Raw genomic sequence first — 22,101 nt, forward strand, 5'->3', positions numbered from 1 at the left:
CCCCCCCCCTAACCCCCCCAATCCGCGCATCCCAATACCTTGTTCGGAAAGAAGTGTCCTATGGATCCCCTCAAGGGAATAAATACTAGATGGGAGGAAAATACATATTTTAATAATGTCTCTCGCAGTTATATAATTGGGTAATTATATAGTGTATAAATTGCGGGCATCAGGGAGCCACTAAACTGCTTTTGAATGCACGATCCATTTTAGTTTAACTTTCACTTTCGAGATTCGAGATCACACTTGTACATGGAGCAGCAGTACTTACCACACATTTTACAAGATTAGATGTTTGTCGGTGGTTCTGAGGATCTGCAAATCATTTGCCATCATCCTCAGTCAGGTCAGTAAGCAGGTTTATGCTTGTTATTCAGCTTAGCTACAGCAACAGCGGGATGCCTTTGTCCATAAGGAATTCCTGGCGTCAAAAGTTACTTCTATCATATAAGTCCATTTTGGACTTTCTGTACGACAGCGCTTTCTGGCATCGAGTATGAATGAAACATACAGCGCATGAGAGTGTTCGGCACTCTGTGATGTTCACATCGTTTTGGATAAAAATAACGTATCCGGAACGACGTAACTATATTGTCTCTTTTGATTTAAATCTAGATTTATTCACATTGGCCCTTGAAAATCTCTACGCATAGGCGGATTAACCATATGGGCAATTGAGCAAGTGCCCAGAGGCACTACGTCCAGGGGGGCACCACCAGGGCTGGATTGGTAATGGGGCATACCGGGCATTTTCCCGGTGGGCCGACGCACTTAAGGGGCCGACAAAAGTTTTTTTTTTTTTTTTTTTAAATTTTTTTTGCCGAGGACCATCACGCACGGACAGCGAGCAGCCAGTGGCCCATTGGTTTGTCTCCTGTATTGACAGCGTAAACATCCAATCACAATGCGCTATAGACAGAGCGATTAAGTATTTTGCTCCGCCTATATAAAGATCGCTTCACTCTAACTTCTTCCTCGTCTGCTTTTCCCACGTTTTCGTGCCCCCTCAGATTTCTGAGCCAAGTGGATTTTAAATGAAGCTTCCAAAAGACAAAAAAAAAGCTGAATAACACCGTGTGATTAGATCGTTTAGTGCGGCACAGCAAATGCTATTCAAATCTGCGTTGGCGCTTTGGCTGGCACTGAGCCAGAGACAGAAGCGTTTGTACTGTGTGAAATGCGCTAGGCTGTAGTGTACTTGTCCCTCTTATTCTGCATCAGTACAAATACGTGCACGCGTCGTGCGTTTTGCTTGCTTGAGTGTTTCTGCATTATATGAGTGGCTTTGGAATATAAATCGCAGCACGTTTCAGATGAAAATACGTGACTTCTATTTCTAAAAATATCACAGTTAGGAGATTTATAACGAGTGGTTCCCTGCATTATTACAGCAAAGCGCGTGATTACAGTACTGAGCCGCTGCAATGGAGCAGCTCTAATGCTATTAAATTAAAGATGTTGTACCATAGAGCAAAAAATGAACAGTGAAAGTAACAAAAACTTGTAAAATACATTTTAATGGGCATAATTAAGTGTGAAAATAACCGAAGGATATACAGTCAAACCAAAAATTATTCAGAGACCAGATATAATATTTTATATTTTTTTACTAGTGGGTGCAGGACACTATAGTTCATTTATGTAAGTGAGGACAGCAAAATAAAGTAAACTGTGACAAATCATACACCAAAAATTCTTCATACAGTGGACTACCAGTCAAATTGATACACATTTGGGTCCAAAAATGATTCAGACCGATTCTGGGAAAAAAATTGAAGTTCAGGTTTGCATGAAGCTGGATGACAGCATGCCCAGGAGACTACAGGCTGTCATTGAGGCTAAGGGTTGCCCGACTAAGTATTGATAGTTGTGTAAATACTGTCATACTAACAGCTGTCTGAATAATTTTGGGTTGATTGTAATCTATTACATACCTTTCTATCAAAATTATCTAACATTATCAAGATGAATTTGTTCTGACACAGTTTAACTCTGAGTTCTTGTCATATTTTATTACCATTTTCTAAACTATAGCGACTAAACTGTGATGATGTGAGAAATGTTGAAGGTGTCTAAATACATTTTGGTTTGACTGTATCTATTTGATAAATGAAGTTAACCAACTAACATTATACATACCCTTTTGGTTTCTGTACTCAATATTTAAAAATAAAAATATCGGTACTCTGTATCGGCAAGTATCAAAGATAAAAGTATCGGTATCGGGCGAGTACTGGAAAAAGTGGTATCGGGGCATCCCTAATTATAACCAGTCACACACGAGTCTGTTAAGCTTATGAATGCAATGGGTAATCAGAGACGTTGGTGTTTTGTTCACTTGCTCGCTGACTGTGCAGATGTGCGTACTAATGTAAGTAAGATGTTCATTTCACAGTGTAAACGGCTTCAGTAGGACCTTTCGCACCGCTTTAGTTCCAGAACTAAATGTACAGTACTAAAGTACTGGGATGATTTTGCACGAACTATTTCCCAGTACCATTTAAAGGGTTGCATTCGCACCGACAGTGTACGTAAGACGGTCGACACACAGTGACGTCATTTGTGCGAGGCGTTCAACAACGGAAACAAAGAACAATGTTAACAACAAGGATGGAGGACGCTGTGATCGGAGCTGTGTTTTTGTTGTGTCTCGCGGGTTTCACAATAATGGACATGAAATGTCGACGTATAGGCTACGCTAAGCTATTGAAAGAACGGGAAGGAGGACTAAGAATCTCCAACAACAACTGGCAGTGATACCTTTGCTACAAGTGCCTGCACTTCAGCGTCTGTCCATCTATCGGTGTTCTCCATACTTGTGAAATAAGTTGACACAATGTTTACAGTATGTTTACACGTCGTTTTAAATCATGGGGGTGAGGGCGTTTTCGTACGTGTTTGGCCAATCAGTGTCTACTTACGTCACGGGTAGTACCAGTTGTGCTGGTTAGACCCTGCTCCGGAGTAGGAGCTAATTTGGTTCTCGAAAAAGGTAGTCCGGTACTAAAAAAGCACCCAGTTCCAGCAGTGCGAACATGCCAAAAAGGTGGGTAGTTCCACAATTAGTTCTGGTACTATGAAAAGATTCCCGCGGTGCGAAAGGCCCTAGTGATTTAAATGGGAGTTTTTGAGAGTGCCTGAACTCTGGCTAGACTGAAGTGAAAATGTTCTTTGCTCTCTGTAAAATGAAAATGTTATAGCCTAATATAGTAGCTTAACTTACAATATTGTTATTAAATTCACATTAAATACAAAGTCAGTCGTGTTAAAAGTATTTTATGGCATGATATATCTGGTAGGCCTATTTAAGTAAAAAGTCGGGTTTTCATGTGTAGTTAATAGATTACACTATTACTCTACTTTATTTGTCACCCACAAATAACAATCTGGTACAAAACGCATTTACTTACACATGTTTGAGAATCGAGATATTTGCTGATACACGTTTGGAAATATTTCGAATAAAAAGGAAAAAAAATAAAAATAAAACATAAGCCTATATCAGTTATACAGTGCTATTGTGGCTGCTGTGTCACATGACAAGTGTAGGAAAAATTTTCCTCGTTGAAGCAGAGACCAGGATACTCTTGGGTATCTTCAGCAGAGTTCTTTATTGAGAACACACTGCGTGGCACTGCAGTCATCAAAAGTCTAACTAAGGCAGTGATACATTGTATAACAGTGTCATTCAAATGCATAGGTGCTAATCCAATCAGTCTGACAGTCCTAATCCAATCAGCATAACTACTGAAAGACTGGGGCAGAGCCACCAAGAGCCATTGCAAACAAAAGGTGATGGTCTCAGTAATCTGGTTCATTTGACTAACAATAAGAGAACAGGAACAGACAGGAACCTCTTGCTACAAACTTTGCTTAAGATAATCATTTGTCTGATGTAATTTACCGTAAATGCTAAATACAATGTACTTCACCTTAGTTTTTCATGTGATGCTATGTCAGAACATAGGATCAGCATATTTTTTTAACAGATTCTTACATTTGTAATCCCACACAAGCATGACGAGCCCCCAGCCCCTCACTCGTGCCCCCTCAAAAATCATGAGTGCATGAAGCCCCTGGGTGTGATACATACATAGATACATACACTACCAGTCAAAACTTTTTTGAACAGTAAGAAAGATCCAATAAAAACGATCCAAAGATCAGCATTTATCTGAAATAAAAAGCTTTTGTAACATTATAGGCTACATATACCATTCAAAAGCTTGGAGTCAGTATATTTTTTTTCCTTGGGAAATTATAGAAGTAATACTTTTATTTAGCAAGGATGCTTTTAAATTGATCAAAAGTGACGATAAAGACATTTATAATGTTACAAACAAATTATATTTCAGATAAATGCTGTTTTTCTGAACTTTCTATTCATTAAAGAAACCTGAAACAATTCTACTTGGCTGTTTTCAACATAATAATAAAAAAATATTTTGGAGCAGCAAATCAGAATATTTGAATGATTTCTGAAGGATCATGTGATTGGAGTAATGATGCAAAAAATTCAGCTTTGAAATCGCAGAATAAATTAAATTTTTAAATATATTCAAATAGAAAACAGTTATTTTAAATAGTACAAATATTTCACAATATTACTGCTTTTGCTGTATTTTGGATCACATAAATGCAGGCTTGGTGAGCAGAAGAGAATTCTTTAAAAAACATAAGAAATCGTACTTTCCAAAAACATTTACTATATATATCTCGAAGTGGGGGTGGGCCGCCTTGACCAAATAATGCCAGGGCCGATTTTTTGTCCCAGTCCAGCCCTGGGCACCACGCAAATAAATGTTAGTTAAACGTCTATCTAGCCGTAGCCTATACATAGGCTACCCTTTCATCAGAACGTACTAAGTTCTCTGAAAGTTTTAAGTTTTTTTTTTTTATAAAAAATTTTTCTCATGCATGAAACAGTGGATGCGCGATTTATTGCCAGATTCACACATAGGCTAGCCTACTGTGTGAACCCGTGCGCTTTCGTTTTGACGGCCATATATTATGCTGCATTCACGCCATATCGTAATTACCGTAATTTCGAGATGACCGCATGTGACGTTCTACTCAGAGCTGATCACATCCTCTGAATCGAATTATGCTTTTCTATGGCAACACTATCAACGCCTAAACAGAGCCTGCGGTGGTCACGTGGTGCCTCGCTCATGGATGTGTGAATCTGCTTCGGAGCGTCAGCCTTGCACTTTCACATTGTACTTTGCAGCCATTGGCAAGAAAGAAAGGGGCAAAGTGTAAATGAGTGAGTTTGTAAGTTTTATTTTCAGTTCAAATTCTCACAAAACTATATGTAGCTATATACAGTGCTTAACAAATTTATTAGACCGCCCGTTTAAAACTAAAAATTGTTATCATTGGGCAAATAATAAACTGAAACAACTAAATAGTCTTTATTCACACATAATAACAAAAAAAACGAATAAACCAAAAAAATATAAATAGGCTTTTTTATTTTTATTTTGTATGGCTCCTTTGGCCTTGATAAAAGCTTGCATTCATGCTGGCATAATTGTTATGCACTTTTCCACAGTCTCTGTTGTTACTGACTTCCAAATAGTTTAGTTGTTCCCAAAAGACTTGGTTTTGATTAAACGTTTGTGCAATCTATCTTAGAATCATTCAATCCCAACAATAATTATATTTTAGCATTAGAAACACTACTGTGACTAAAGATCTTACACATACTGGTGAATTAACCATTACAGAAACATAACAATGGTAATTTTGGTAATCTCCAATACTTAGGGCAGCTGTGGCACAAACCTATTGGGTGGTGGCCTAATAAATTTGTTAAGCACTGTATATGTGATTGCAAACAAGACCATGAACTCATTGTTGCATTTCTGAAAACACCCTTTTTACACAAGGGAGTAAAACATTAGACTTTTTTTTTTGTAAATTAAATATAAATTTATGTAAAATGATGGCTAGGAACTACTCTCATTCTGGCGTAATCAAGGAATTTTGCTGCCGTACCATGGGTGCAGCAGGCGCAATGATATTACGCAGCACCTAAAAGTAGTCCCAGCGAGGCAATGTCCAGTAAGCCTACTTTCAGGCGCTGCGTAATATCATTGCGCCTGCTGCACCCATGGTACGGCAGCAAAGCTCCTTGATTATTACACCAGAATGAGTATAGTTCCTAGCCATATTGGCCTAGAAAATAGCAGCTTTTCATTTTCCGTCGGTCTTAGTACATGATGTAACTACAGAAGACTCAAGTTTTAAATAGGAAAAATATAGAAACTCTTTGGTCATTTTTTGAGCGAGAAATGATAAAGGTAAAAGCTAAAAGTGCTACCGCCAGACCCGGAGATCGGCTGAATGGATCCGAAAACGGTAAAACTCAACTGTTTAACTCTAGGGGAGTTGGAAAATTAGCCTATTTTCAAAAAAAGTGGAGTGTTCCTTTAAGTAAGCTCATAAAGCATATGAAATAAAACTAGCACAGCTGTATAAGAAGTCTGTAGCCAGGGACAACGGTAATACAAGTAATACAAATAATAATCATTATCCATAATAGTTACTGATTCATATCTTATGGCATTTTTCAGTGTGTTTTTATATCTTATACAGATGTGTTGTTAACTTTGTGCTACTCACATAGAGATTACATTCTGACGTTGATATTGAAATGAATCTCCTCAAGCACCCCACAGAAGAGGTTTTGAACCTTAGACTGGATCTGTTAATCAGTCTCTCTCTCTGATTGTGAAGTTGCTGCTGATCTGATCTGTAGATCCTGAACTGAGAGACTGAAGAGTGTCATTGTTCTCTACAGGTTGAGGGATTGTGGAGTCACAGATGAAGGTTGTGCTGCTCTGGCTTCAGCTCTGAGATCAAACCCCTCACACCTGAGAGAACTAGATCTGTCTGGAAATAAACTAGGAGCGTCAGGAGTGAAGCTGCTCTCTGATGGACTGAAGGATCCTCGCTGTAAACTGGAGAAACTCGGGTAAGATTATATAAACATCCTCTCCCATTTTCTTTATGTGGTCACTAATGAAAAAAACTAAATAAAAACACAAAAGTGTGTGTTGATGATTTAGTTTAATCTTTCTTCAAAAGTTTTTGACAGTTTATTATGTGTTCTCGATTTATGCAAAATATATGATGCACACGTGTGAATTGGATGTGTGTGTGTGTGTGTATTTCAAATCTTTCCTGGTCCCTCATACTCTTTAGCAAATCAGATGTGAGCTTATCATTCAACCAATCATAACCCGCTGAGAGTACAGAACTCAAGGAGCACAGCTTTGTGCACCATATACGCAATAGGACTAAACACCTTCTCTTGCAGACTCTATTTTGGCAGAGAGGTACATAAATTACTTACTCAATCTGCTCCATCCTTAATTGGACATAAGGCCCATAAATAAATGACATACCCAAAATAAAAAGATGGCTGCTCACGAGTCATTCTGACTAGACACATAGCCAACATAGTCATAGAGATTACATTCTGACATTGATATTGAAATGAATCTCCTCAAGCACCCCACAGAAGAGGTTTTGAACCTTAGACTGGATCTGTTAATCAGTCTCTCTCTCTGATTGTGAAGTTGCTGCTGATCTGTTCTGTAGATCCTGAACTGAGAGACTGAAGAGTGTCATTGTTCTCTACAGGTTGAGGGATTGTGGAGTCACAGATGAAGGTTGTGCTGCTCTGGCTTCAGCTCTGAGATCAAACCCCTCACACCTGAGAGAACTAGATCTGTCTGGAAATAAACTAGGAGCGTCAGGAGTGAAGCTGCTCTCTGATGGACTGAAGGATCCTCGCTGTAAACTGGAGAAACTCGGGTAAGATTATATAAACATCCTCTCCCATTTTCTTTATGTGGTCACTAATGAAAAAAACTAAATAAAAACACAAAAGTGTGTGTTGATGATTTAGTTTAATCTTTCTTCAAAAGTTTTTGACAGTTTATTATGTGTTCTCGATTTATGCAAAATATATGATGCACACGTGTGAATTGGATGTGTGTGTGTGTGTGTATTTCAAATCTTTCCTGGTCCCTCATACTCTTTAGCAAATCAGATGTGAGCTTATCATTCAACCAATCATAACCCGCTGAGAGTACAGAACTCAAGGAGCACAGCTTTGTGCACCATATACGCAATATGACTAAACGCCTTCTCTTGCAGACTCTATTTTGGCAGAGAGGTACATAAATTACTTACTCAATCTGCTCCATCCTTAATTGGACATAAGGCCCATAAATAAATGACATACCCAAAATAAAAAGATTGCTGCTCACGAGTCATTCTGACTAGACACATAGCCAACATAGTTGCTTTAGTTTCCCCCAGATTTATATTGCACATGAGAAACACATAACTATGTTCCTCAGGCTATACAGTATGTTCTAATCACTCAAAGTTTCAATTATCATATGATCATAAGGATAACTAAGCCAACTGCACTGAATATCTACATCAACTTTCCAAATTATTTAATTTCTTCCATAATGTACCTTCTCAACATCAAGTGAATTAATAAATGTGTTAACAGACCATTACACTTGAGAGCATGAATCCTGGGAACATAGGACCCAGGTGGCTTTGATTTATATATATAAATGTTTTTGAACTAAGATTTTTAATGTTTTTAAAGAAGTCTCTTCTGCTCACCAAGCCTTTATTTATTGATGAAAAAATAACCCAGCGTTAAAAATGACCCAGCAACTTAGTTACAGAAAAACAACCCCGCACATGGGTAAAAATGTTAAAAATAACCCAATAAAACGACCCAACAGGCTGAACCTAGCATTTGGGTTTAAAAAAATAACCCAGCATTTTTTAGAGTGTTGTGTTTGAAAATGTTTAACTGTATCAAAGGGCAACACTAAAAATAATAATGTCTAAAAACAGAACACAGAGGGATTGCACAAATGTATAATTATAAAACCGATAGTTCCGGTCCTTTATTCTGATTGGTTGAGCCGCGTTCAAAGCTGTTGTAAATCACTCTACAAACCTACACCTTTGTTTACTTTGTGTGTTGCTCGGCAACCACTTTATTGCAACCACAGCTGATTCTGAGGAACTATTTTTTATTAATATCATTACACTTTATTTGCTCTGGTTTATTTTGTGAAACCTTACTACGTATATGGAATAACCGTTTTATAAAAGCAATAAGCCCCGTGAAGCCGTGGTTTACAGTGAATTTATAACAGCTGAGGGGGTTTTAGTCACTCGGGGCAGTCGTGGCCTAATGGATAGAGAGTCAGACTTGTAAATTATTCCCACTATTATTCGTTTTAATGTGTACACTTCCTCATGCCAGCTGGATGCACTGTATCGTGGACCACAATTACCACATCCAACATTCAATCTCAATTTGATCTAAATCAGACTTTAACAAATCAAATGAAAATCAAATTCCTGTTTCCCTTTTTCATCATGGCATTCCCTCACCATGGCCACATCGTTCAAGTACATTATTCATTACAGCGAGGTGGTCTTTCTGCTGGACCTTAGGCCTGTTGCACCTAAGGTTGCCTATGGTGCCTATGGTGGACTATGCATGGCAGGGGCGTCCTCTTCCCTGAGGCAGGCCTAAACCTGACCGCATACCACATGGTTTTCTGCAGGGTCTTCAGCTGGGGACCACCGCTCATTGATGTTTCACCCCTTAACCCAGAACGTCTCAAAATACAATTGTAGTTCCACATCCTCAGTGTGTGAATCACATGAATCACAAAGGAGTATTTTAAAATAAGTGCCTACAATAACAAAAAAAAGAAAATCCAATTCAAACCAAAATAGCTGATTTCCTGTTGATTGGAGGGCGATAAAGAGCCCTTGCTCAACAGCAACAACCCTCTACGAACACCTTGGCAATTGAATCGCCATTGGCTAATACATTTTTTAGTTTACTCGCCAGACTGATAAATATATATATTATTTTTTATATTTAAAAAAATAAACATGGTGTTACATAAGTTCTAAAATGTATTATTATTATTATTATTATTACCATGGTAAATTTGTTTTTACTACAAATACTGTGGTAAACTGTGGTTACTGTAATAAAACCATGGTTAATTTTTGTAAAAGGCTGCCAGGCTGTTGTACTCCTAAAGGTGAAACTCTAGCATATTTTTTTTCTGACAGATTTATTAACAGCAATTACAGAACATAACACAATCCATTTGAACTTTTAACAACCAGTTTAAATAAATTTACTTGCACAAACTAGCCAATTTAAAAAATATTTCATGTACACAAAAGTTTGGGGTTAGTAAGATTATGTAATATTTTTTAAATAAGACTCATGCTCACCAAGGCTGCACTTATTTGAACAAAAATATAGTAAAACAGCAATATTGTGAAATATAGCCTAACCATTAAAATAACTATTTTCTATTTTAATATATTTTAAAATGTAATTTAAAATGCACCTGTGATCAAAGCTGAATTTTCAGTATCATTACTCCAGTCTTCAGTGTCTCATGATCCTTCAGAAATCATTCCAATAGCCTATCATTTGCTGCTCAAGAAACATTTCTGATTATTAGGCTATTGCTGCTTCATATTTGTGTGGAAACCGTGATGCATTTTTCAGAATTAATTTTATAGTAACAATGATGTGTAATGTAATGTAATAATATGGCAATGGTTTCTTAAGATCTACTTATGCTTCTGATGCTTTTGGGAAACGCAGCCCTATTTGAACAAACACCATGAGCCATGCGTCAGCAGCGAACGCTGTCTGTAGCTGGGTTTCCATCACCCTGATTTTATGCGCATTTTGAAGTATTGCATCAGAATCGAGTAAAAATGAATTTCGAATAAAAATGCCTTAATTCGCAAAAAAAAAATTACGCTCGCGGTGAGGTGGTTTTTGACTTGTGCGAAAAAGGGTTAATGCGAATAATGGGAGATGGAAATGCATTTTGCGGATAAAATCCTGCAAGCGCATCAAAAAAGTCATGTGACTTTGCGCTATGGGACGGCAAATTCTGACTAACCAGCGGACCGATCTCATTCACAGCATCTGAAATGTTGTTATGGTCATTCGGAAATGCCCGAGCAAACTCTGTCATCAAAGTATTTCTGTATAATTGCCTCCCAGAACTGTTAAACGACTGCGTTCTCAAACAGCAGCATCCACCTCCTCCGAAAGCAATAACCACATTCATTGTGTTTTGTCTGCTCGTTCTGAGGTGCAAGTAATTTATTATATAGGAAAATTATTATATTCAGTAGCTTCTCCTACTTTTCTTAGTGATGTATAGTGCCAGTTTATAAGGAAGTGATGATTTTGTTCTCTTTGACTCATTGGATGGAACCGGTGCTTGTTCGCAAATGTTTAAAAAGTTAAATTCGCAACTTTGGATGGAAACCCGGTGATTGATTGGTTCTGTCTTTCAGCATTTGCGTGTGTTCCGAAGAGCCATTTCTCCTGCTCAATCCAACACAATTGTTCGTTAGTATAGTCTATTTTTCCACTTAGAAGCATATTTTATGGACCGAATTTCTTGATAAATAAAATTAGTGGTTAAAAATTCACTTTAGAATCAATATTTTTATGTGAGGATCGATCCATTCGATACAACATCAGTATTGAAAGTATCGATACTTTAGGATCGATCCGCCCATCCCTATCATCCATTCAGATGAACTGAAAAACAGCACAGATCTGTAACGTCAGATTACTTTTCCTAGGGAATTAATTATTATTAATCAATTCAGATTTTGAGAGGACTCGAATCTGAAAATTCAGAGTTAACCTGATTAGAACTGATTTCAAATTTGATAGTTTACACTTTATCAACGGTCATCCATCGAGACGTTAGCGTCCGTGTATATTACCGATTCTGTTCGTATTACTTCGTGGCCAAGGACACATAAACAAAATGGTAATCTTATTAATTTTGACCAAGGTAACAAGGATCAGAGTTTTAACTTTAAAATTACAACGCAAGACAATGATACTTTATAAATGAAACAAGAATTTATTGGCTATTCTAGATTACATTGACCTAAGCTAAGACATACACACACACACACACACACACACACACACATACAGTTCTGAAGAATGAAAGTTACGGAGTTTGTATGAAGTTCCCAAAGTTCTAACTCGTTTTCCACGAGTGGTTTTAAATTCAACCTGAGAGAATCACAAAGTAGAGGTTTGTCTTACGTTTACTGCTTAAATGGTTCAGCACCTATTTCAGCGGATAGAATACCTTGTTTGTACTTGCGTTTGTGATGGCAGCTGCAACGGGGTTTTCCTCGTAGCTGGAGGGAATTCCGGAGCTTCGGATTGGTTTCTGAGATGACGTTTGGCTGACGTCGTTTCTGGGAATGTCCTCGGCGGTGATTGGTTGGTTGCCGGGTTGCGGAGGAGCCTCGAAGTTCTTCTGTATGGAAGCATATAGGTAGTGAAATTCAATTTAAAATGCAATATGCAAAATGGCAACGCAATATTCAAAATGGCATTGTATTTCTGTATTTAAATTTACATTTTCCATTACCCATACGTGCAAAGTTTGGTGCAAAAGTAAAATGAAAATTAAATTATATAATTTACATTTGCCATTTCCAACAGTAGTCTTAATATGTAAATTGCATGCACATTTGAACGCTTTTATAAGTTGCGAAATGAAAATGAAAATGTATAACACAAATTGATTTGATATGTGTAACATGTTCAAGCTAAAATGGTAGCAAAATGATCATTTCAATGCTATTTGTCCTAAATGCATTTAGACTAACAGTTAGAACACTTAGGATTGCATTTTCATCATGACGCCGTGGGATATTTGTTGCAAAATTCAATTTGAAAATGCATTCCGAGCTGACCACGCCCACCCTCCGTCAATCATTGCTTCAAGGCAGGGATTGGCGGAAGCGTGGTACGTTTGGTTTGAATCGTTTGAAACATGGCGGCTGGAGATCTGATAAGATCGTTGAATTCACTGGCAGATGAAGTGGAGCGTGAACAGAGAAATATATGAAGTGTATTCCATGCTAAACTCAAACGTTCGACCGATCGAACGTCTAACCGAACGTCTTGAGCTTTGAGCGTCTTACACTGCGGGTGACCCACGTGACGTCAGCGTGTTGAAATTAGCTGGTGTTTAAACATTTAAGGAGCCAAGCTGCTGTGTAGAGACTATAAATGGACATTACAAGCATTACAATAATGATATTTTATACCTAAAATAATACTCAACCATTTCGTGCATCGTGCTGTACTTCCCTGAATAAGTATTTAAAGGTGTTTAAGTCGTTCTGAGTAATAAATTGAAAAAGCTCCCACTTGTATATGACTAAACAAAATAACATGTAGTTTACTTGAGGTTCTGCTATAAGTGTGTCTATTAGAAACATTAATTTAAATTAATTATACAAAAAATTGTTTGAAATTAATTAAGACTTCCCGAGTTTTTGAACGGAAGTCCTGAATGACTGTTATTAAAGGTCATTTAATGAATTTTAATGATTTTCAATGCCCTGCAGAAACCCTGCCTTTGTTGGAAATGTAAATAAATTATTTGAATTATGTTTGATTATGTTATAAAAACAAGTACACGTGGTCAGTAGGCTACTGCGCATGTGCAGGCTGTGTGAAGAGGCCCGTTGCTACTCGAACCTGTACAATCCGTCGATAAAACAATATAAAGACAGCCAGATGTGCAATAACTCTGGGCAATTCTTTGTTCACATGTTTGTTTATTGTTCAAGCCGATCTACTACGCATGTATGAAACACGTCCGCGGAGCGGACAGTTTCGGTAGTATAATTGCAAATAGTCCGGATTGTTCGCGCTGAAAGTATATCACAGGCTTAAGACGTTCGGATAGACGTTCGATCGGTCGTTCGAACGAACGTTTGATTTCAGCATGGAATACGCTTCATATATTTCTCTGTTCACGCTCCACTTCATCTGCCAGTGAATTCAACGATCTTATCAGATCTCCAGCCGCCATGTTTCAAACGATCCAAACGTAACACGCTTCCGCCAATCCCTGCCTTGAAGCAATGATTGACGGATTGACGGAGTTAATTTGAAAAATGCATTCCTAGCTGACCACGCCCACCGCGTGGTCAGCTAGGAATGCATTTTCAAATTTAATTTTGCTACAAATATCCCACGGCGTCATGATGAAAATGCAATCCTAAGTGTTCTAACTGTTAGTCTAAATGCATTTAGGACAAATAGCATTGAATTTATCATTTTGCTACCATTTCAGCTTGAACATGTTACACCTATCAAATCAATTTGTGTTATACATTTTCTTTTTTATTTCGCAACTTATAAAGCGTTCAAATGTGCATGCAATTTACATATATTAAGACTACTGTTGGAAATGGCAAATGTAAATTATATAATTTAATTTTACTTTTACTTTTGCACCAAACTTTGCACGTATGGGTAATGGAAAATGTAAATTTAAATACAGAAATACAATGCCATTTTGAATATTGCATTGCCATTTTGCATATTGCATTTTAAATTGAATTTTGCAACCTATATGCTTCCATACTTCTGAGAGAGTCTGCTTTAGCAAGACTTTGCGTTCTGCAGAGTTACGAAGCTTCAACGGAGTAGTTGAGTTCAGGATGGTCAATTGCTTGATGGTTCAGCTTGTGAGCACAAGTTAGAGTTCTCTCCACATGGCGACAAGGCCTTGCTCGGGAGAGCAAGTGACAAAGAGCCTTCACTCGAGAGAGTAAGCAGCGAGAAAGCACTTGAATCTGTGTTGCAGTGGGGTTTTGACCTGCGGCACAAGTCCGTTCCACGGCGCGCTCTTCCAATCGACTTGATGCAAGGCAGGGCGTGCATACCTTAACATGAAGCTTCACTTTATCACATGAGGACACAATCTATAAAAGTTGTGTTAATACTTCTATAAAGTTTCTTAAATGCAAGTATTGTACATACTATTAAAGTTTTCTTAATTTAAACATTCTGCATTTATCTTGACCATTCGTTCAAGATTAAACTTCACATATTACACACACACTAATAACCTTATTTCCTAAAAAGGGTAATAAAACACTGATTAAAGTTGCACCGATTACATGGAACACGTCAAGCATATATATAAGACATAAACATATGATTTGTGAATGTAGTTGCCCTTTTATCCTTTTAAATTATTGTCTTTTGAATTGTCTGTGTAAGTTATATGTCCCTTTGTTTGACCAAAGGAGGGAATTACTCCCTTTTGGAATGCAGGGGGGAAAGGGGAGGTGTCCTGAGGTCATGCCCATGTCACGGGTGTAGATCTGCCATCCTTCTCGCTGGACATGGAGCTCTTAATCTGTCGCTTTCTGTTTATCGGATTTAGCAATTTACATGTCAAACGGTCATGGGGTCCAGGAGTGTCTTGTGCTGGAACTTTTCCAGATACCAGGTTCTTTGTTCTGTTGTCTCTTAGATAGTTATTTATGCTGAAGCCAGTCACGTTACACTGCACCTCTGATCCTCGAGGGGTTTTCAGACAGGGGGAGTTTCTCCTCCCCTGGTGAGTTAGAGTTTAAGCACTGCTTTTATTTGAGTCTCTTGAGACGATAAGCTAGATGGGACAGGAACTCCTGAGACACTTCACTGAACCTGCATGAGTTTTACGACCGCAGATGGCTGCATAGGGTGCTCCTCAGTTTGTCTCAATGGAATGTGATTGTTTCATGTGTGACTCAATAGTGTAAGTGGGTCCGTTCAAAGACAGAGATCCTACAGATCGCTTGACGGAGAGTGAAACTCTGATGCGCTCAGTCAGAGTGTTCGGCGAGTGAAAATATATCTGAGCTAAACTTATACTTAGCCACCAACTCACACACTGGCGAGTAAAATCTGAGAATATATTAGCCATTGGCTAATATTAGACATCATTTAGTTGACCAGAGTGACGATTTAGTCACATATGCGAGTGATTTACTCGCAATGTAGAGGGTTGAGCAATATCTTAGTCTTTGCCAATGTTTAAAGGCTGACAACTAGAGATTCATGAAATTAAGCATGCTAAGAGCCTCAAAAACACATGAAAATTGTATTAATGTGTGATATGTTTGACATGACAGGTTTGACAAAATTATCCATGTCTTGACGTCATTCTGACCAAGTTTGAAGAATTCTGGGTGAACAAAAGAGGATGATTTCAAAGCAAGTGACACTTAAAGGGATAGTTTACACAAAAATGACAATTCTGTCATTTACTCAATGTTTTATCAAACTTATATGAGTTTCTTTTTTCTGTTGAACACAAAAGAAGATATTTTGTACCAATACCAGCAATTGTTTGGTTACCAACATTCTTCAAAATATCTTCTTTTGTGTTCAACTGAGGGTGAGTAATTGCTGACAGAATTGTCATTTTTGGGTGAATTATCCCTTTAAACAGATCAAAGCACTGATGCAAAGTTGAGTCTGACTGCTAAATAAATAATAAAGGATATGAAACATTGATTTAAATGGTAATTATCTTAAGTTCATAAAGTATGTGAGCGAAAACTAGCACAGCTGTACAAGAAATCTGTAGCCAGGGACAGCAGTAATAAAAGTAATACAAATAATAATCATTATCCATAATAGTTACTAGTGCTGTGTTCAAAATATTGATACGACGATGTATCGTCACAGAAATTTGATACAGCTGGCCCTGTATCGATATTGTGGCACGTGTGCAGCAGTGGACCGCGCTTAATTTGTTTACAATTTTACAACGTTTTAAATTGAGTAGAAAAGTGCGGTGTTGCTAAAAAAGAATGAATAGAGCATATATAGGCTACAACCAGGTTTAATCTGGCCGCAGAGGAACACAACGGGGTTGCCTGATATAAAGAGACGTAATCCCCGAAACAGAGCTTCACACTTGCGCAATACAGAAATATCTGCTAAGTGTGCTACTTATCTTTGTCAACCTGGCAACCATGTGTACACGCTCTCTCTCTCCACTGTGGATAAACGCGCTTGCTTTCTGAAAACACTGGTTAGCTTGCAGTTTAGCGATCTCCACTTCAATAGTCTATTCTCAGAAAAGTGTAATTCATCAAGTGTTCATTTACGACGCACAGAGAGAGAGAGAGAGAGAGAGAGGCTGTGTATGTATGAATTACCACCGTTTTGCCGCGTTTCTCTATTAACAGTAAAGTGGCTTTAATTCCTTTAGAAACAATTATGCTACCAGCTCCTTGTTGAGAAAGATAATGTAGCTCTTGAGCGATTAAGCTATTTAAGTTGATAAAATTGCGGGGCAGCGCTAAAAAGTTTGTTCCTGAATGTCTGAGTTCGGCCGCAGCGTGATCTGTGAGTGTGACTGAACTTAACATCAAACTGCTTCTGTTTCACACAAATGCTGGCACAGACGTGCATGTTCGGCTAGAGTCGCTTTGAGATGAACTCGTGCATCTTCGGAAGCGGAGGTGCGTGGAAAGGTACAAAAAATGTCGTGCACAACACCACGCGAAACGACGTCGCGCGCACTCAAAGCGAACTTGTGGACGCGTCGAGTATAAATCAGTCTTGAGCGTGTGTGCGTTAGATACAGTGAAGACAGCGCGTTAGTTTTTTTATTTTTATTGTAGAGAGAGTGTTAATTTGTGCAATGATAACCTACCAGCAATATAAATGATTTTTTTTTATATATTAGAATGAGTACATTACAATATAAATTTATTAGAACAAGTACATTATTATTTATGGGCTTAAAAACAAGATGCAAAAAATCAGAATATTGTACCTGGTGCGGGGTGCACAGTGTAAACATGAAACACATGCCATTACCTATATTGTACTGTGGTACATTTCTGGAGGCCCTTCATAATGCAGAGGTCAACTGCCTGCTCTGCCAATAGTTAGAAATGGCACTATAGTATGCAGTGTTTAATAAACAGCTGTTTTTCTAAACTCTGCTGAGGTGAAATTCAGTGCAGTCATGTATCGTGATATGTATCGTATCGTTGCCTCTGTATCATGATACATATCGTATCGTGACTTTGCTGGTGATACACAGCCCTAATAGTTACTGATTCATATCTTAAGGCATTTTTCAGTGTTTTTATATCTTATACAGATGTTACCATTCTGACATTAATATTGAAATGAATCTCCTCAAGCAGCACCCCATTGATGATGTTGTGAACCCGAGACTGGATCTGTTAATCAGTCTCTCTTTCTGATTGTGAAGTTGCTGCTGATCTGAGCTGTAGATCCTGAACTGAGAGACTGAAGAGTGTCATTGTTATCTACAGGTTGAGGGATTGTGGAGTCACAGATGAAGGTTGTGCTGCTCTGGCTTCAGCTCTGAGATCAAACCCCTCACACCTGAGAGAACTAGATCTGACTGGAAATAAACTAGGAGCGTCAGGAGTGAAGCGGCTCTCTGATGGACTGAAGGATCCTCGCTGTAAACTGGAGAAACTCTGGTAAGATTATATAAATCTGTCAGCATCCTCCTACATTTTGCTCCTTTGTTGATTATGAACAAAATTTAAACCAAAACTGTGTCATAAAGAGTTTTTTTTTGTTTTGTTTTGTAAATTATGAATGAAAATATTTTTAATATACTGCATACATAGTATACAAGTACATATAAGCTGGTAAAAATAAATATAAAAAAATTAATGCATAAGTATTTGTCTATTACCGAGTAAAACAAAACCTTTTTAAATAAAAAAACAAGTATTTGTATAGTAATATTAATTAATCTGTGAACATTGCAAGAGAAAATACAATTCCATGAATTTCAGATCCTTTATGTAGTATTTCTATAATAAATGTGTACAGATGGTCAGTGAATTAAACAGAATTATTCTAAATATTATATTTTTGTATTTAATATACAACTATTATGTTACTTAAGGTTATATTCCTTAAATTTTAAGATGTTGATGAAATATTGTTGAATGGTCATAATCTGTTGTTTGTTGGGTGAACAGGCAAACTAAAAAAAATTAAAGACTGTATATTTCTTAAATTTTGAAATGGTGAGAAGTAATGTAATAAGAGCTGCATACTTCTTACTGTAGTCCTTGTCTTGAGTTGTAAGTGAGTCGTCTTTTAATTAAACATTAAGCATCCTCGTTTAATTAAATATCCTGAATAGAAAATGTGTAATTTAATGTTGACTATATGATTCACCAAACTACTACTAAACATCATTTCAGAGAATAGTACAATAGTAAGACTATAAATGCACACGCAGTCAGCAAGTCACAACAGTGCTGTGCAGGAGAAAGCATAGCTAACCAAGGCATATGAATATTAATGCTGAAGATAAATGAGTTACAAACAATAGATAGACCTTCCACTGGACATCCATGTGGACAAACGAGATTTACCAGGAACGTCCTGAAGAACGCTGTTCCTTTATTATTCTCACTGTATGACCATTTAGTTCCCACATTTACAGACACAGATCTTCTGTGAGCCTTGTGTTCTGATTTCATATAGACCCAGTTCTCTTATTTCATCACTCTACATCACTTTAGCAGGAGCGCGAGTGTGATGCTCGAATATGATTGAATAAATGAGTCTACTTACGAGTGAGCGGGGAAGGAAGTGAATGGATGAGATATGTTAATGTTTTGATGGATTAGTTTTGATTAGTACATACCTGAACACATCATTAGTTCATAATAAAGTCATATTTAATTTAGGTATTAGTACATTAGATACATTAGTATTAGGTATTACGTAAAAGTTGTTATTGTTTTTATTGCTACTTATTAAACATTGCTAATTTTCTGGAGTGACAACCATATTTAAATCATATTTAAATTTTAAATCTGAATCAGAAATTGTGAGGATTGCCACAGTGATAACATAGCAATGGATGGGACAAATAATAATAATAATAATAATAATAAAAAAATCTGATGTCAATAGATCTCGGAGTGTAAATGCTGATTAATATACTTATCATTTGTTCTATATGAGGTTTAATTTGACCTTTTTAAAACAATGCTACTTAAGTGAAACATATTTTTGAAGGCTACATGCTGTTTTAAAGTAATAATTAATTATTATTAGCTTAATTATACTGATTTAATGTACTTAATACTTTTTATTTTCACATATGTTATTGGTGGACAACTAAAATGTTGGTACCGTGACAAGATTAATTTGTAGTATTATGAGAGTCAGATTGTGATTTCAAAATTGTGAATTGAACCTTTAATAGTTACACCCTTAATCTTTTTTCCTCATTATGAAATATACATAAAAATACATTTGAAAAAATCAAAGACGAACAGTGTGAAGTATTTTTACTCTGCTGTAAAAGTACTTTTCAGGTGTCAGTACTTTATCAGTGTTTTTCTTTAGAAAACTACTTAATATAATAATATTGTACTTTTTACTGCACTACATTTCATATTAAATATAATTTAATACTTAATTACATCTATTACTTTCTTGTACTCAAGTAAAAGTCATTCAAAGATTTATTTGAGTACAAGAAAGTACTTCATTTTTAATGTTCTTAAGTATTAAAGGTAAAACAAACAACTTTTATTTATGAAATGAAGTGCAGTAAAAAGTAGGACGTTATGCTTCGGAATGAAGTGAAGTAAAGTTTTCCAAAGAAAAACACTCCCAAAGATAAACTACAGATACTTTTTACATGAGTAAAGTAAAAACACTTCACTACTGTCCGCCTCTGGGGAAAAAAATTTAATTTTCAAACAGCATATGAGGACAGGAGAAGGCTCATTAATATTCACAAGAAAAGTGATTTGCTCGTCTGCGCCCCTACACTTGAAAAATGAACAGAAATGATAAAGGCTCACACTCAGCTATGTAGGAAATATGTTTCCTTGTTTCAGTATGTTTTCACATCATACAGATGTGTTGAAGATTTTAGGGTTTTCATGTAAAGAAAAAAAACTGAATGAAATGAACTGTCAATCAGAAGCGGGTCTGAACCTTAGACTGGATCTGTTAATCATGAAGTTTCTGTAGATCCTGAACTGAGAGACTGAAGAGTGTCATTGTTCTCTACAGGTTGAGGGATTGTGGAGTCACAGATGAAGGTTGTGCTGCTCTGGCTTCAGCTCTGAGATCAAACCCCTCACACCTGAGAGATCTGAGTCTGTCTGGAAATAAACTAGGAGCGTCAGGAGTGAAGCGGCTCTCTGATCTACTGAAGGATCCTCGCTGTAAACTGAAGAAACTCTGGTAAGATTATATAAATCTGTCAGAATCTTCCTAAATTGTGCTCCTTTGTTGATTATGAACAAAATGAAAACCAAAACTGTGTCATAAAGAAAGTGTCCTGTCAGTTAATTGAAAAGGATGCGGTTTTAATCTTCATTACATTCTTTCCAAAGTTTTTGACACAATTTTAAAATACTATAAGATATTATAGTTTGAGTGGATGCTCTAAAAACAGCTGCTTTATATCAGTGTTTCCCAACCTTTTTTAGTCACGGCACCCTTTGGAAATTAACAATCTTGTGGCACCCTACAAAATTTATTTTGTCACAATATTTGAATTTCTAACTTCGATATGATCATTTGAAAAGTATAGATATTCGGTACAGCAGAGAAGAACTGCAGAATATAATGTCATACAGATATTTTTAATATTAAAAAAATGTATCCATCAATGGTGGCAATCAGTAGGCTAATTTCTAATGAAGATACCAATTTATATGACAGATTTTAATGTAGACTTTTATACATATGTAAACATTATTTAATTACCATTATAACTAGCTATCTCACACATTTTTGCTCACTCAGTGTTTTTTTTTTTTTACAGTGGGGTAATTTTGGTGCAGTAGCACGAGATAGCTTGATTTCAAACTTTGAATTGAATAAAAAATGACAAGCAAGCAGTCAGTAATAAAATAAGAACAAATAAAGAAATTAATAATGATAGCACAAATAAAAAATAACGACAGGCCTTCGAATTAAATAAATTGCTTTTTAGTTTTTCAGGTAGGTCTAACAGTAGGGTTAAGATATTTACAGTATATATATAATTTTTTTTTTATCCATTTATCCAATAATGTTTAGTCCTAGAAAGCTATTAGGCTATTATCGGAACACATGAGCATAGCTGTTAGTAGATCAATGAATGAGAGGGCAGCGTTACCAGAGTTGCCCATTTA

The 22,101-nt window shown here is 36.8% G+C and overlaps 1 protein-coding gene and 1 long non-coding RNA gene across 2 annotated transcripts in view; both read left to right on the forward strand.

Moving 5' to 3' along the window:
• LOC107575217 (uncharacterized) overlaps positions 1–15,701 on the forward strand; it is an 18,985-nt gene extending 3,284 nt beyond the window's left edge. Inside the window, exons 2-3 of the long non-coding RNA XR_001607824.1 lie at positions 9,561–9,564; positions 15,692–15,701. This is a non-coding gene — a long non-coding RNA (uncharacterized lncRNA). The remainder of the gene's footprint in view (positions 1–9,560; positions 9,565–15,691) is intronic.
• LOC107575215 (NACHT, LRR and PYD domains-containing protein 3-like) overlaps positions 1–22,101 on the forward strand; it is a 45,463-nt gene that overhangs the window by 10,370 nt on the left and 12,992 nt on the right. Inside the window, exons 8-9 of the mRNA XM_016261623.1 lie at positions 18,238–18,411; positions 20,990–21,163. Of these exons, the coding sequence (XP_016117109.1) occupies positions 18,238–18,411; positions 20,990–21,163 (348 nt within the window). The remainder of the gene's footprint in view (positions 1–18,237; positions 18,412–20,989; positions 21,164–22,101) is intronic.

Source organism: Sinocyclocheilus grahami, unplaced genomic scaffold, assembly GCF_001515645.1.
Source record: "Sinocyclocheilus grahami isolate Dianchi unplaced genomic scaffold, SAMN03320097.WGS_v1.1 scaffold2513.1, whole genome shotgun sequence".
NCBI lineage: Eukaryota > Metazoa > Chordata > Actinopteri > Cypriniformes > Cyprinidae > Sinocyclocheilus > Sinocyclocheilus grahami.